This window comes from Anthonomus grandis, chromosome 6 (assembly GCF_022605725.1).
Source record: "Anthonomus grandis grandis chromosome 6, icAntGran1.3, whole genome shotgun sequence".
Lineage (NCBI taxonomy): Eukaryota > Metazoa > Arthropoda > Insecta > Coleoptera > Curculionidae > Anthonomus > Anthonomus grandis.
The window spans coordinates 30,287,242-30,305,245 of NC_065551.1; the positions used below are offsets into that span (position 1 = coordinate 30,287,242).

Genomic DNA, 18,004 nt, shown 5'->3' on the forward strand with positions numbered 1-18,004 from the left:
CGTCCATCCGTCCAAAAATCAGTAACTCTAAAATGTTGCAAAAGCGTTTAGAAAGTTAACAGGTAGTCACTGCGTAACGTTGAGACAACCAAAAAAATCTCTTTCAAATTGGTGTACGTTGCGTTACAATTAGCAACATTGTCGCGTTGAAGAATTGCTAATTTAGTGGTTCATACAATAACGTTTTTGGAGGCCAACATTCTAAAAATACCAGTAAAAAAGTCGGAAAAATCATTCATTCACATAATGTAATCATTTCGACCGGACTAATGGAATAACTGAAATTCCACTACAGTTTTCTATTGCTTAAAAATTCCATGGTATTTACTTCTGCTAGTGTGCTTAAAAAATATTTCATAGGTGGCGCTACACATTAGAAACGAAATATGTGCAGTAACCTGCATATTATGGTTTTGCTGACAAATTGTCAAAAATGCTCTTGGATTGTTTTACGTTTAGAATTAACCATCTATTAGCCGTTCATCCCTGTATTTTATAAACCGATAAAAATAAATTATTGGAGATAAAGATCATTCGCACTTCCCGGTTTTTCAGGATCCCCTGATTACCGATCGCGGCGCATGCTCAATCCTGGTGTAGTCTTGTAAATTAAAAATCGATCTATGCCGCAGCCGCAGCCGCTTTCATTCCTGTCAGACCCAGTTAGGGTGGTAGTATGTCGGGTCATCGTTTAGTTATTTGATCTTTTTTTTATTTATTCCGTGTATTATTTGATTGTTACAGAATAAGACCGATTTGTTTCAAAGATTCGCCAAAATGGGGTCGTTGTTTCGAAGTGCCGAAATGACGCTTTGTCAACTTTTCTTGCAAAGTGAAGCTGCCTATGCATGTGTGTCAGAACTTGGTGAACTGGGTCTTGTCCAGTTTCGAGATGTAAGTATTTCAACACTTTTAACACATGCCACCTACTTTGTTTTCCCAGTTCATTATATTAAAATAGCATGTACTTCTTAAGTGGTGAAAATTGGTAAATAATGGGTTGGCGAAGGGAGTAATGTAGAGCCCTGGGAAAAGCAATGATCCCAGTGTATATTTGTTCAGAATAAGCAGGTTTACAAGTGGAGTGTTAATAATTCCAATTCCCTTACCACAATACATGAAGAAGAGACTCTTATTAAAAAATTGTCTGCCCAAGTTGCTTTAAAACTTTGGGAAATTCATTTAAGCAATGAATTGTGTGACTGTTAGTTGTCGACACTGTTATTCTGAACTTGGCATCCTCACTTTTCCATGTGTATTCATCTTGCAATGTTTGACTTTTATAAAAAATAATCTACCATCATATTTAACACACAGTATTCAACTCGAAACAGTCTGAATATTTTGCCGGAATTTCGCAGGCTTGGGAGAACCCACAGAGGAACTGTTAATCATGGGATTTGTTTCTATGTGTTACCATTGCAGGTTAGGGAACTTAATGAACAAGCTTTTATTAAAAAAGTTAAAAACTATTTGTTAAAAAAGTCTTTTAGTGATTTGAAGAGTACCTAAATAACAATTTTAATGACCTAATTTAACTGTTTTATAAATATTGTGTGTCTATTATAAGTATTTTTAAATTGAGTCTCTGTAGATTTTAATTATATATAAATTTTAGAATCTTACTGTATATGTGCGTATATAATTTTTATTTATTAATTTTAGTTAATACTTAAGTTTTAAATGATTAAATTGCATTTTATATATTACCGTTTATATTGTAAAAACACTATGTGTAATATTAGGAATAATGAAATAAATAAATAAATATAAAATCTGGCTGCCCCAAGGAAGAAAATTATTGACATAATTTTTTTTTAACAAAATGTACTATAAACAAAAAAAAGAACAGAAACTTATGTTTTAAATTTAAAAGGAATGTTACATGAATAATCAATTAGGATATTTAAAACATGTCAGAAAAAGCCAGGAAATTTATATAATATTCATTGGATATCCCCACTGTGTTATCAAAATAAACAGCAGCAAATCAAAATATATCACCATTTTGTAGTATTTTTGACTAGTAATTTCATTGAAATCTAAAATTTCGAAGACTACTTTTAAGAAGTACAAACATTACAGTACTTGGAAATATTTAAATTTGCTTACAAGTCAGTGGTAAGAAATATAGGAATTATGAAAAGTTTATGAAATATTAAATCACACACTTGACACTGACTGTAAACATTAAAAAATTTGTATAGATTAGATAAATTATTATATATCTAAATTGTAAAAGAGGCAGCGATATACCTAGAGGTGCTGTAAAATGCACATTATATAAGGAAACACAGTGGCTTTAAACCACTTAAAGGATACATTTTTTAGTAGCATTACTAAGTTTATTATCTGGTTTGAGAAAGGAGAAATTAAATATGCTTTATTTTCACATAACATAAAAATGTTGTTGACAAAGATGACTGAAATATAGAGTAAACAGACAATAAAAAAAACAAATGGGAACACATAAAAAATAAATTGGTAGATAAAATTAGAATATCAAAATTTATAAATCATTTAAATATCACATAAAAAAGCATAATAAAAACCTTTAAAGTAGTTGTGACTAAAATTTGTCAAAATCTGTGTCATAATTTATCATCATGCAATACTGTAAAAGCTACAATAAATCAACTTTTTTTTTTCATCAATAAAGTCAAAGTCAAATAACTTTAAAAATTGTCCAAGAATTATTTTTCCATAGTGTAGTAGCCTTATCTTTCTTAGCTCTCTCCTAAATAACTTATAAGAAACTGTCTTACGAAGAGGCCATGGAAGATGGTTAAATATTTTTTTACTTTTGTAAAAAAATGATTTTTTCATTAAGGAAGATGTAGGGATTGGTAAATTTATACTTTATCAGGACCAAGTATTATTTACATTTTCTGACTGGATAACTAAAGATTACTTCTTATGCATCAAGCAAACAGTCTCCAATATAAATAAAGATGGATGAGTCAAGATTTTCTGGATAATAAAATGAACTTTGCAAGACTCATGAGACTTAAGAAGACATAAGTTTGGGTTCACAAATCGTTACTATTAATAATTTTAATAAATTCTTAGGTATACTTATTGGCCGTAGATTAAAGTTCAAAGATCACCTTGAGCAGCTTCCATTTTTCATTGGTATACACTTACTCTATGGGATTCGTTTTTGGGAGCACTCATCCACAAATCTATTTAACTCTATGTTTGTGCTGCAAAAGCATGCTCTTAGACACTTGAAGTTAAAATGTGGTTGTTGCTGGAAATCAAGGTTTCCTAAAAGAGAACACCTTTTGCTATTAAACTTTCAATTTTTTAAAAAATTTTCTACTTTATTAAAAATTAAAAAAAAAATATTCTTTTGACACTGTAACAAAGCAGGTAATGAAAATAAAACATAAAAAAGATCATTCTACTTATTATAAAAGCATCCTGTAATTTTATTTAAAAACTTAGGGAGCAAAAATATAGAAACACAAAAATGCATACAAACATATCATAACCAAAAATTTATTTCTTGAATATTATCCCTTGTTTTTGATAACTGTAAGGCATCTCCTCTTTATAGATCCAATTAGGTTCCCTAAGGTCTCCTTGGCTATAGAGAGCCAAGCAGCTTCTACTGCTTCAAACAACCGGGCTCCATTTTTTCTCAAAGATTCTTCAAATCTCACAGGTTCTCTATGAGATTAAGATCAGGATTCTGAGCTGGCCACTTAGTAACAGTAATTCACTGGTCCTCATTTTTTTTAAAATGATTTTAGCTGTATGCTTTGGATTATTGTTGTGCTGAAACCGCCATTGCCATAGCATGTTTTCACATATTATCAGTTAATATTTCCAGATAATTATACCACTTTTATGATCCCATTAATTTTGACAATAGGACCCATCTCAATACCAGAGAAGCAACCCCAAAGTTGTATCTCCATGATTAATAGTGCCCAAAGTACACTTTACTTCAAATCTTTTATTTTTAGGATGCCTGACCCATAAAATACCATCCGAAGAACATAAAGGAAATTTACTTTCATTGAAATCAAGTATTATCAAACAAAATAATACTGTATTCAATCTTGCTTCTGACCAGTTCATATGTAAATTTGAAGTTGGGCAGTTCAGTTCTTCTTCCAAATGAAGGATTTCTTGGATCAATTTTTGGCCATAAAGCCACTGTCTTTTTTTCAGCATTTTTGAACTGAAGGTACACTAATATCTACTTTGTCTTGTATCATTGAACATGTACTTCCATAATTGAACTCTATCTAAGAAAATAATAAGTCTCATACTATATACATAATATTTCAATTGGCTCTAAAACAGAAGTTTCGGAATCTGCATGGATTCAAAATGATCATTTCATTCATGCATTTCACATCAATCATATAGGGGAATGAATGTGGTTGGTTTTATTCAGAGGTCAAATGTTGACTTGTCTATGTTTACTTTCAGAATACTTTATTGCTTTCTTCTTAGACCAATTTTGGAGTGTGGGTCAGTTGTTTGGTGCCCATCTTACAATTGTTATATTGAGCAGCTTGAAAAAGTCAAAAGACAAATATAACTACCAGTGGGTGAGGGATAGTCTAAATTTGCCTACACTAGAGTCAAGACGAATTCTACTAAATTTATGTTTTCTACAGAAAGTAGTCAATTCTTTTATAGACTGTCCCCAGTTGTTGTCACTGTTTAAACTTAGAATTTCTCCTAGAAATATCAGACAGTCCAAAACTTTTGTAATACAATGTCATCACACTAATTACATCATGAATGAACCAACTTCATGACTGTTTGCAGTGCTAATAGCCTGCTAGGACAAATAAATTTAGTACTTTTAAGCAAAAAGACAAATTTTGTAAATTGTGCTTTCTTCAATCATGGTCTTTTTAGTAATTTGTGTTAAATGATGTACTATGCTTTTGCTTACTATTTTTTGGAGTACTATGATATGGAGTTTTTATATAGAGTGATATGGAGTATAATAGTTTACACTAAACTTAGACATAATTTATGATATATATATTTCTATAATTATAATGTAAATGGATAAATAAATAAATAACATTACTCCAATTCATTGGAATTCTCAGATTTTACTTTGTGAGATGCAAAACTGTCATAGTACTATTACATAATATGAAAGTGCACTTGGCTGTAACTGCACTTTCATCTTCATCTTCAGACAACCATCTTTATATTTTGACTTTGGCCATGAATCTCCATGAATCATTGTATATCACATAATAATCTTACTTTCTCTTTGTCATGTAATATTCTCTAGTTGGTAGGCTTAAGAAGAGCTAACTTGTGAAATAAGATTTGAAAAATTTTATTAGAAAACTATATTTTTTCAAGGTACTGAAGTACTTCCTCCAAGTAAAAATGTCTGTAACATTTTATAAATATGACAAGAAAGAAATGAGCACTATAGAAGCAGGTGGTTGCGTGTTATAACAATTTTATAACCTTTTGTTTGCGCAATTATTATAATTTGAAAATTGCTGTGCATCTGGAATTATGTCTATACCAAACCTGTCAATACCCTTTTAAAAACTTTACCTTTTTTCTCGGCAATCAAATTTATATTGAAAATTTGATTATTTTTGAAAGGATAAATTAATAATATAGCTATTTTTTGAAAATCATTACTTTAGATTAAAGTCTAAAGGCTCCCTAATCCATAGACCCATTCAGATTAATAAAATGTCTATATGATAATTAGGAGTTTTAAATAAAAATATTAAATAAAATACAATTTATTATCTGTTTACAGTTAAACCCTGACGTAAATGTTTTCCAAAGAAAATTTGTCAATGAAGTCCGGAGATGTGACGAAATGGAAAGAAAACTTCGGTACTTGGAGAAGGAAATTAAGAAAGATGGAATTCCGATGCTGGACACTGGTGAAAATCCAGAAGCACCGCAGCCTAGAGAAATGATCGATCTGGAAGTGAGTCCTCTTGATTTAGATTATTATAGAGCATCAATCATAGTAACAATGTTTTTCTTCTTACAGGCCACTTTTGAGAAACTGGAAAATGAGCTACGTGAAGTGAATCAGAATGCAGAAGCATTGAAAAGGAACTTCCTGGAGCTGACGGAACTGAAACAAATCTTGCGTAAGACACAAGTCTTTTTTGACGAGGTAAGTTTTTTATATTAACTTTTTTTTTCGTTACATTTTAAGCTGTTCACCTAGCATGATGAACCCAATTCAGTTTTTTTTGATAACAAAGTTTAGTCAAAGTATTGAATCAATTGTGTCACATATTTTATTGCCTTAGTGCCATATACTTTGACTACTCTTTTATTCTTAAATTGTTTATTCTTTTTCAGAATGTCAATGTTTAAACTGCTCTCAATTGTTTCATATGTTTTTTTTTCAGTAAGATGCTGTATTTAATTGGTACTTTAAAAATAAATTAAATATTCTATTGCACACCTCTGATGTTTTATGTTGCACATGATGTGATTATTTTCTTACTTGTTTGCCTACTTTAACCATTTATAATATTATCTATACATAGTAATACAAGAATGAGTTTTTGGTTTTAGCAATTGTATTTTTATTGCTACTGCTGATTATTATGAGTAATGTTATTAAGATTCTGAGGTACTGTTTCAGCTTAAATATAAACTGCAAGGAAAGTTTTTTAATTTAAAATTACCTATTTTTGTTAATATGTATTTCTGGTTGAATTGACACACACTAAAAAGGTGCTTTTTTGTTATATGCATATTTCTAAGAATATTTTGATTTATTGAATGATATTGTTCATTCATAAGAGAGGCAATTCAACAAACAGCAATACTAATATTAGAGGTGATATAATATCACTAGAGAACCTATTTTACAAATTTATATTTTATATTTTGATCACATGTTTCAAAACTAATGTTTTCTTTACTTTAGGATCAATTTTCCAACTCAAATTCGAATCAGGAAACCACCTTTACGCAGCATTTCATATTTTTGTAAGTCACACAAAGGTTTGGTTTACCACGAATGAATTTTGTTTTTTTTTTTGACCCCAGTCTAACACTGTGTCTAAATACAGCATCTTACTTTTGCATGTTTTTTTTTTGGTTGGTTTTTTACTTTTCATTTTGGACAGTTTTTACCTGATAATAATTCTAACATTAACCAATAACCAATTAACAATCTGGTTGGATTTGAATTGCCTTAGGGTAGGCGTACACATGTCGACTCAAAACAAAAATTGTATAAAGTTTCTTATTTACTAATTTTTGGACATTATTAGATAGATGTGTTGGGCAGACGCTGGATATTAGCGATAATATTATATGGATTATTGTTTTTTTTTTTATATTTTAATATTACAGCCTGGTTTCACATTGCATATCTTGGATGACAACGTTTTCTTTTAGTTTCTTGGGTTGGGTTTTTCCCTTTTTATGTGTGGTGGCGGTAGCTATTTAGATTAGAAGGTTTAGTGTATGTATTCAAACATTTCTAACAAATTATTTGAAGAAATAGAATTACCGTTTTTAATATTATTAATCCTAAGCTTGATAGTGGTAGACAAGTATTAAAGTCTCATTTTCGAACTTCCATTGTCTTCATTATAAATTTATCACGACGTTTCGTTTGGGAAGTATCTTCAACTAAAAACAGAACAGAAAATCAACATATACTCATTTTAAAGTCTTAATTAACATTTTAAAAATTTCTCTTTAATATATATTTTCAATATATCAGATTATTTTTTAATTTATTTTATTAAAGTTAACTAAAATTTTTTTATCCTATAATACTACACCAAACTAGATAATAAAAATAAAACATAAACAATATAATTCTACTTATTATAAAGCCATATGTAAATTAATTAAAAAAAACACATGGAGCAAAAATAGAGAAACACATATTTAAAGAAAATATATAATAACAACAAATTAATATTTAGTTGCATATCCCTTATTTTTAATAACTGCAAGGCATCTCCTTTTCATAGATCCAATCAGATTCCCTAAGGTCTCCTTGGGTACAGAATGCCAGCTTCAACTGCTTTAAACAACTCGTCTCCATTTTTAAATTTTTCGGGATGTTCCTTACGAATTTTTTTGTCTACTAAATCCCATAGATTCTCTATGGGATTAAGGTCAGGACTCTGAGCTGGCCACTTAACAACAGTTATTTTTTTGTCCTCAAAATTTTTTTATAATTTTAGCTGTATGCTTCGGATCATTGTCGTGTTGAAACCTCCATTGCAATGGCATATTTTCCTCTGCATATGGCAACATATTATCAGTTAATATTTCTAAATATTTAAACCGATCTATAATCTCATCAAATTTGACAATGGGGCCCATTTCCATACCAGAGAAACAACCCCACACTTATACATTTCCCCCTCCATGCTTAATAGTGCCGAAAGCATACTTTGGATCAACCTTTTATTTTTAGAATGCCTGACCCATAAAATACCATCAGAAGAAAATAAATTATACTTACTTTCATCCGAAAATAATACTGTATTCCATCTTGCTTTTGACCATGTGCAAATTGAACTCGGGCGGTTCGATTCTTCTTCGAAATGAAGGGTTTCTTGGATGGTGTTCTTGCCGGCAAGCCACTGTCCCTTAAACGTCTTCGAACTGTATGGATACTAATATTTACATCGTCTAGTTGAGATTTTATATCCATTGCTGTGTTAAATGGATTTTCAAGAGCTATGGATTTAATCTTCTCGTCAACTCTAGGCGTCGTTTTTCTAGGCCTACCAGTTTTAGGTGGACTTATTAATGAGTTCCTAATGTGGTGTAACTTTATGGTTTTGGAAACGACTGAGCGGTTTAATCCTAACTGCTTAGCAATGATTGCTTGCTTAACACCCGATTGATATTTTGATATTATCAACTGTTTTATACATAACGCCAAAGTAATACCTCGAGGCATATTTACAGGTTATTCTTTATTAATTAACAAAATATTATTGTGTATTGCTTTCAATAAGCAAACATAAACTAAGAACTTTGAAAATGTTTCTCTACTTTTGCTCCTCATAAAATAAAGATAAGCAAATAGATTGTTTTTGTTGCAAGAATTTATAAATACTAAATATGTTTTTCCATTCCTTTGAACCTAAAGAAATAATGCGAGTATTTGTTTATTGGCAATAGTCGATTACTCTGGCTTTATATTTATTAAATAAAATGTTTCTCCACTTTTGCTCGGTACTGTATGATTATTTTAGAAAAAAGTTAATCCTTTAATCTACTGATATTTCACGAAAGCGTAAGATAATCCATTTTAAGTAATTATGAATGAAAAGCACTTAATGACGTTTTTTTGCTACTATCAAGAGGCTTTTTCCTTTTTTTAATTTGAGATTTCTTTAGTAAACTGTAATATTCAATAATAACAGTTTCATGAGATTATTATTAGTTAAATTTAAAATTTAATTACATAAGCCTTTTTTACTTATTTGAAATTAAAAAAAAAAAACATTATTTATTTATAAGTCAAAGATATGTCAAAATAAATTATGAGGCGGCTTAGCCTGAGTTAAGCGGTTACCTGATAAACTCCAAGTACGTGTCATAATTTATATCCTCCTTAGGATTATCCCTAACTCTTTATTGATGATATAAATTTAAATGTAAAATAAACATTTTTTTTTTGGTGTTGGTTAAATGTTTCACTTAATTGAGTAATACATTTTTAGCGCGTGAATCTATATGTATTTGCTTTCACTGGAAATGATTTCATCACAATAAATGGTGCCCTAGAAATTATATATATTTAATTAATGCAGTTTTTATTGTTTTTTGTATGCAGGGTATTTTAATAATTTTTGTGTTGCATAATTATCAAAAAAATTAAAAATAATTATCAAATTATACTTAAAGGGTTTTTTGCTTGGAAGCTTTTAAGGGTTAACGCATTTTTTACGCTGATTAAAATAGTGGAAACAGGAAAATCATAAAGTAATTGAACATCATACTTTCGAGCTATTAAAACAAATACCTTTTTCTTAAATGGGATCATCTTACTCATAAAATATCGGAATTATGAACAGTTTTCACGGTAGATTAAGTTGACATTGATATCCAAAGAAAAAAATATTTAAACAAATATTGATCTGTTTAAATATAGATTATCTGGATTAGAATTATCTGATTAGAATAATTAATTATTATAAAAGAATATATTATGGTACTTTGAACCGCTAAAACATGTTTTAAATACAATTTGTGACAGTTCTATTATCGTATTTTCTAATATTTAAATAGATACATTATAGGAAATTGGAGATCTTGGTATGGCGCCTTTCATTAGTTCAAACTTAAGAATATTTATAGATCTTTAAAAAAATTAAAAATTTGTACTAAAAAAACTTGTGGGTAGCCGAATCAAATCATATATGTATATAACGTAAATAATAGACAGTTACAGCTTCATTTTACATTACAAAATTGGCATAAATATGCAGCTTTTTATAAATCATCTAGATGATTAATTGCAGCATTTAAGTTACCAGAAAAATAATTCATTCATGCAATACTTCATCACATTATTAACTTTTCACAAATTAAATTATTAACTAACCTTTCTATTAATCGGGGATTTTTGAAAATACAATAACTGTTATCTAAAAATTTAGAAAGAAGGTTTCTGCATCATAAAATAAATTCTCTATTCTAATCGGTAAAAAGTTGAAGAATCTAGGTAGGTCAAAGATTTTAAATTTAACTTTTTTTGACAAAGAGGGATGAATGTACTGTTGTTCAAAACCTATATTGTTATGACGAACTCATAATTACTTATTATTTGATATTCATTTAAATAGTCACGTAGTATCCAATGAAATAAGTAACTAATTAGTTCGGTAAACTATATCAAGTGAGCATGACTGATAATAACTTAAATTTTTCTTTCTTATACATATTACTTTATGCACATATATTTGTAGACTTTGTCATTGTTTTAAATTAATCGTATACATTCATCCCCTAGTTGTAATGCCTTATGGCTCAAACAGTGCCTTATACTAGAATGCAAAGTTTTAATTTTTTCTTTAGTATGTAAATAGAAACATCATTCATTTTTTATCAACAGACCAAACAAAAAACAAAACAAAAGTAAAAACTCCAATTCACTAATTAAAATATGATATAACTTTTTTAGCTAGACCTACTCCTATACAGAGCACATTACAGCTACAATATCCCCCGTAAATAAAAATGAACGTATGAAAAATAAAATAGTAAAAACGTAAAATTTCCGAAGTGGGGAACTATGGTACTTGAAAAGAAAAATTACATCATATTAATCCTAGAAATCCTGTCCTCTATGACCTTCCTAAAATCCACTAACCCAATTGTCCTATTAGACCAGTAGTGTCCTTTGTGAACTCACCTTGTTACAACTTATCAGCCTGGTTAAATACCACTCTTAGGGATGTAACTGGTTTTAGAAGCACTTATTCGACAAAAAATTCAGTAGAGTTGACTAATTTTTAAAAAAATATCTGCATACCAGGGGGTTCAAAACTAATTTCTCTGGATATTAAAAATGTTTTCTTAAGTGTTCCACCTGATGATTGCCTTGATTTCGTCAGGTGTCTTTTGCTTAAGTCAACGCTTGACAGACTTATTGTTGATGAGTTTGAGAAGTTTTTTAGAGAGGTTACTGGTCTTGCAACAGGGTCTTTCCTCTCTTCTCTTCTGAGTGAGATTTTTACGAACTTTTTAAAGAAAAGGATTGGCAATGGTAGGTTTGGTGCTTTACTCACTGTATATAGGAGATACTTTGATGATATTTATGTGAATGGCAATGATCTAAAATTGGCGGATTTCCTCATTTCTATAAACCCTTTTCACGCAAATATCTAATTGACAATTCAGGACGAAAAAGATGCAAGTTTACTTTTTCTTGGTAAATTCAAAAAATACCAACAAACTTGAATTTGAGATCTACCGCAAACCTTCGAACCAATACTCCTCAAAATCTCGATATTCCTACAAATTTGCCTCTTAATTCGCTAATAAATACAAATTCATCTACAACTTCATTTATCTTAATATTGAAAATAGCCACCTTTATAGATCAATATCCTTTTTTCAAATCTTTCAAGTCTTCAAATCTTACAACTGCTTTCAAGACAACGAGCATTTTAAAAGTTAACGCAACTAGTTAGTGCGATAGATAGGGGTATATTCATTAAGATAAATAATTAAGATAAATTAAAATAAAAAAACATTCAGTTTGGTGGACAAGTACAGGGATACTGACATGATCGAGACTAAATCGGCGTTTGCGAATCATTTATTAGCCTCCTTATATGAGTTTTCTCTAATCCTGCGAGCTGATATTTTACGCGAATGTCCAAAAGGCAAAAAACTGGACTTATTAGAGAAAATGGAAATAACTAAAGCTAAGAAAAGCCCCGTCCTCCTGTGTGTCAATGACATTTTCACGTTTGAACCTCACCTCATTTATAACAAGCTCTCTCTTTTTGAATTTAAGTCCTTTTCATTTTAAATTTATTGTTAAAATACTATATACGTTTATTGATATAGTTAGGATTATTTTTCTGGTTTTGTCATGTGATTTGGTGACCTATGGGTTAAACGTGCGCCTGTGAATCTTGCTGGATCGTTCCCCACTTATGACATTCTACGTTTTTATTTTTTTATATGTTAATTTTTTTCTATGGTAGATATTGTTAACCTAACTTTTGATTTGTTGTTAGTTATAATGTGATTTAATTTTTAATTTACTTTTAGTCCTGATGTTGCTTCGATAGGAGCGAAACATGTATAGCGTATAAAAAAATTATATATATATATATAATGAGACCATGATTTAAAGTTTTTACTTTTGTTGCTTTAGTATGTAAAATGTATATACCAGTTTTCTTGTTTAATTACAAAACTTACATGATCAACAATGTTTTTTTACTTTTGTTCATGTCTTATCACAAGAGTTCATTAGTTAAATCATATTTCAGTAAGTTTTCTCATAATCAGACCGTTATTATTCGTTTTTTAAATATTTAATTGCAACTGACATTGCGAAATATGGTTCACTTAAGTTTTATTTGACTTATATTTAAATGCAGTTAAGGAACGCTTAGTGATGCGTAGCCTCCGGCATGAGTCGCTTTTTGTATATTTAAATTCACCTTGTGCTAGTAAAGGGTAAGGTAAATAATGGTAAAGGATGAGGTGCGATGTTTAGTGGTTTCGCTGCTTTCACTATGTTAATCAGCAGAAAAAAAATGCGTCAGCTTTGGTAATATAACAGTAGTAAAACTTAATTTCAGACAATCTGTGTAATTCTTTGGATAATACAGCTCGTTCCAGTTCTACTGGTTAATATAAGGTTTGTTCTCATAGCAGTAAGAAACAAGTTTTTGACAAATAAATACGCGCAATAGAGTAAAATGCGTTCGCACAGAAACTTCTGATCAAAAGTTTGATATTCTTACACGAATTTCTGATCGTCATCTGATAGTCAGGCTTGTTTTCAGATTTACTTCAAGCAAAGTGTCAGCGAATTCGTCAGACCAATCAACGCCTATCTTCTGAATATGAACATAACCTCTACTCTATAATCCCTGATATTCGTTTTGAAATTGTTTTTCAAATCGTTGGAATATTCTAAAAACACACGTAAAGGAAATGAGTGATTTTGAATTGTCGGAGGAATCTGCATTATAAGAATTTTCTGATTCCGACACATACTTGAAAATTTGCGTAAAGAATAAGGCTCAAAAATCAAAATTATCTAGATGGAACTGTGTCCCAATTTAATAGAACAGTATTTCTCAGTAAGCCCTGAAGTAGCAAACAATTACACAATTTTAAACTCTATTAATAATATATACCTATTTAAGGCTTGTATTTTAAATTTGTTTTTGGTTATGTTGTTGTTCCGTTCAATTGATGGCTCTGCTATGAGGCAATTTGCCAGCACGATTTGGAGATTGGGGAAAACCGTCGGATATGTACCCTGTTCCCCGAATCGACACTTTCACTATATTAAATTATCAATCACAATCGAGACTTTTCAATGCACGATGTCGCCTCCCCACGATGCATCCGGCCTGGTTACCGGCGTGAATAGGATCGGCTACCACCGGCAAGGGGTTGGGAAGGGTCTGGGAAAGGGATTTAATGGATAGGAAGGACGAACAACCACGTGTTGGTGAGATGAAGGATAACGCGGAAGTGGGATAGAAACTTTCACAAAGTTTAATTCTGAAATGCACGTTGTATTAACGGCAAGGGGTTAAGGAAAGGAATCCGTAGGATAGGAAAGGACGAGAACAACCACGTGTTGACTGGGTGAAGGATGACGCGTGTTTTTGGTTATGTTTTATTTATTTTCCCATTTTCCACTGGCGTAAAAAAGTGAGGTTATTTTTCTTGCTCTTCTTTTAAATTGGACTCCACTCAACCCGTGTTTGATGTTCGCACAGACGGTTTCAAATAGGTCAGAAGCTGAAAGATTTTACGCATGTGCATCAAGAATTGTTTGGAAACAGTTTTAAACTTGTTAGAAATTTGCAGTGAGAACAAACCTTATAAATAGTTTCATTTTATTATTAATCATTAAAAGAGAATAGTATCCCATAATATAAAATCAATATACGAACATCGTTTTTAGTTTTGTCACTACTGGCATGATAAGATAAATAAAATAAAAAAAGTTTAATTGACATTGAAAAGTTGAGCTAGGAGCCTCACTGAAATAACTCAAATAATAAAATACATGAATCCATTGGACACAGCCATCCCCTTAACATGCATTCATAAAAATTAACCAAAAAAACACCTCACTTATATTGGAATAGCCAAGAAATATTTCATTATTCTGTGAACTTTCTCATTTTTACCATCATGTGTTCGTTCCTAACAATAACTTACACCGGAGATGCTTAGCTTTGCTTCGACTCTAACCCTAATTCGACCTAACACAACTACACGGTGTGCCGCAAAACAAAGCTCGTTCGTTCTTGGGTGGTTTTTTCCTTTTTTTTGTTGTTTTCTTTGGTTTCTTAACCCCCGTGACCCGGGGGGCGTTTGCAATGTGTCGCCAGGCTGAAAACCAGGCCTCTGCTGCCCAGATGGCCGACCCGTCTCGGGAGGAGGAGCAAGTCACGCTACTCGGGGAGGAGGGAATGAGGGCCGGCGGCCAGGCCCTCAAATTAGGGTTAGTTTCCTAATAAAAACCAGTTGAATCTTTATACTTCAATTACTGGGTCACACTTGCACTAGTTTATATAATGGATAACCATGCATATACAAATTTAAGTTATTAATATTATAAGAGAAATGAATTGTTTTGTTAAGACTTTAATTATAACAATTATTAAGTGGAATTCATTAAGAATTAAATATTATTACTTATGAATTAGCTTGCTTGTTATCTTAAGTAAATTTACAAGTTCCTTGTCACCAGTGTCATCGGACTAAGCTATGTCGTCACCGAAATAAAAATTATGGTTATTTAATATTGTCGTCATCTAAATACAGATAATCGCTATTTATTCCCGAGATATAATATATATAATATCTTGTATATATATCTAATATATAAACAGGGTGTTCAAATTCGACCCTTAACATGGGGATCTCGGAATCTATAAGAGATACGAAGATCGTAAATTAGGGCAAAATTGAGAATTTTTGAGCTTAGCAATATGCCGTTTAAAAAAATTGAGTGGTTCCGAAAATATTAGGAAAAATACGAATTTTTTAAAAATCGATTACACTTTTGCATTGCCACTTTTCTCGTGATACATGACGGTGTTTTTAGATTTTTAATACGACGTTTCGTCTTTTGCCAAGCATCATCAACTTTATTTTTTCTTATAGGCGCCATATTTGCTTTTTGCATTTTTAAAATCTCAAAATTAACTTTTTAACGATGTAAAGTAATATTTATTTTTTTAAAACCCGAATTTTTGAAAAAAAAAACAAATTTTCCGCAGTAGGCTGTGCATAAACTGCCAAGACAATATTTAAACTGTTAATAAATGTTACATGTTAACAATACAAGATAGAGAAGAAATACTAGCAATGCAATACCGTAGTAGTGCACATATTACTTCAGGGTTAGACCCTTATTATTTTCGAAACCTTGTAAATATTTCAAAATTGACTAAATGAATCTATTTACTCAAAAAAAAACGAAAAAAACTGTTAACAATTTTATTTCATCTTAAGCTTGACACGCGTTGGTGTATAAATAAATAAATAAAAAAGAAACAATAAATTTAACAACAAACAATATCTATCTTAAAATAAAATCATATAAAGTGCTCAAATTGTTGTCTATGTGTACCAAGACATCTCTTACGAATATTGAGCACCTCGCGATTTATTTCTCATCTACTAAATCTGTTAAACTTCCTAGTAATAGTTAACCGCATCTCCTCAATATTTTGAAATTCCCCCTGGCATAAACTCGATTCTTTAGTGTTCCCCATGAAAATGTATCTAAAACATTCAAATCAGGAGATCTTGCCGGTCATCTTACAGGACCATTATTTCCAGTCCACCTGTCACCAAACCGTTCTGTAAGATAATTTGAAACTTGTTGTGTATTATGTGGGGGAATTTAAATAAAGTATGATGCGGTTGATGTCGCTCCGGATACATCAACAAATACATTTCTGACATTCTAACGGCATTTCTATAATATTTATAATAAATTTTCTTTATTCGTAAAAACCATAATTGCTTAAATTATTACTAAATTACTTCACACTTTGTACTACAATCCTAACAAAAGATTCAAATATTTGAAACATATGATATATATAACAGTTTAAATCACAGTCTACTGCGGCAAATTAAGTTTTTTTCCAAAAATTCAAGTTTTTACAAAAAATAAATATTACTTGTGATACATCGTTAAAAATATAAAAATTCAATATGGCGCCTATAAGAAAAAACAGGTAGATGATGGTTGGCAAAAGGCAAAACGTCGTATTAAAAATACTATTAGTAGGATGAAAAGAGTGGCAATACAAAAGTGCAAACTATTTTAAAATCAAATCGATTTTACAAAATTTCGAATATTTTAGGAACCATTTGGAATTTTTAATTTTTTTAAATGGCATATTGTTAAGCTCAAAAATTCTCAACTTTGCCATAATTTAACCATCTTCGTATCTCTTATAGATTCCGAGATCCCCATGTTGAGGGTCGAATTTGATATTTTTTACGCATTTTTTCTATGCATCACCCATTTTAGACACACAATTTAAAATCATCTATTGTACCTTCCAGTAAACATCGTAAAACTTTATGTTTTTTAACGCCCATTTTAATTTTAAATTGACGAACAAAACACTTTTACGTAATTGTTATTGTGCATTAGACATTGGAACTATAGGCAGTGTGGCCCAGTAATTTGGCATACGTTTACGTATTTGGATATGCTTAAGAAGTATTACGGATGGCATCAAGTAAATTTATTTACTGATAAGCCGGATTGAGTAATTATACATTGACAACGTAAAATTTGTTAATTTACATAGACTTTATATTTGAATAAAAGGCTAAAATTATTACTATTGTGGGAAGTTTAAGAATTTGCAATTGAAAATGATTTTATATTCTTTTGGCAAGTAAAGCATTGGCAATATTGGTGAAGTAACACGGGTCGCTTATATTGTCTATTTTAAGATTTAAATAAATAACTAAAAGTGTAAACATTTAAAATAAATCCTGAGAATTCAGTAAAAAAAATCAGTAAAATTGCCCGTTTGAAATAAGTGGAACTGAAAAAAAAACTGAGGTGCCCTTATTTACACGAACCTGTATCTTATGATTTTCGATATTCCAAAGGTAGCGTCGTCATTTTTATTCTAATTACAAGAATGATTTCTATTTATTTACATTAAATTGGATATGGAATATTAGCTTTATATACCGACTAAGTGATGCAATTAAATGTTAATTCATGTTTATTCTTTTATTACAAATCCTGCTAACACTACAAATTGAAATAATGATTTACGATAATTTTATT

At 30.4% G+C, this 18,004-nt stretch overlaps 2 protein-coding genes across 7 annotated transcripts in view; one reads left to right on the plus strand and one right to left on the minus strand.

Moving 5' to 3' along the window:
* Positions 1-484: 484 nt before the first annotated feature.
* LOC126737075 (V-type proton ATPase 116 kDa subunit a 1) overlaps positions 485-18,004 on the plus strand; it is a 49,609-nt gene continuing 32,089 nt past the window's right edge. For 2 of the 6 annotated variants that reach the window (XM_050441772.1, XM_050441769.1), the window contains exons 1-4: positions 486-674; positions 745-894; positions 5,765-5,941; positions 6,008-6,136. In XM_050441772.1, coding sequence (XP_050297729.1) covers positions 624-674; positions 745-894; positions 5,765-5,941; positions 6,008-6,136 — 507 coding nt within the window. In that variant the 5' untranslated portion in view covers positions 486-623. Of the gene's footprint in view, positions 675-744; positions 895-5,764; positions 5,942-6,007; positions 6,137-6,904; positions 6,967-15,062; positions 15,176-18,004 lie in introns of all 6 variants that reach the window. The other 4 variants (XM_050441771.1, XM_050441768.1, XM_050441770.1 and 1 more) reach the window with 4 other exon arrangements.
* Positions 2,593-9,055, minus strand: LOC126737076 (uncharacterized). Its single transcript, XM_050441773.1, has 2 exons — positions 8,468-9,055; positions 2,593-3,267 (listed from the first exon to the last, which is right to left on the minus strand). The coding sequence occupies exons 1-2, from the start codon at positions 8,909-8,911 to the stop codon at positions 3,220-3,222; spliced, it is 492 nt and encodes a 163-aa protein (XP_050297730.1). The 5' UTR covers positions 8,912-9,055; the 3' UTR covers positions 2,593-3,219.

Bases quoted from the DNA above. Each gene is read 5' to 3' on its own strand.
- LOC126737076 (XM_050441773.1), bottom strand. From the start codon at position 8,911: ATGCCTCGAGGTATTACTTTGGCGTTATGTATAAAACAGTTGATAATA. The intron at 3,268-8,467 runs GTAAGTATAATT...GTTCTCTTTTAG, and splicing joins AGTATTATTTTCGGATGAAA to GAAACCTTGATTTCCAGCAA.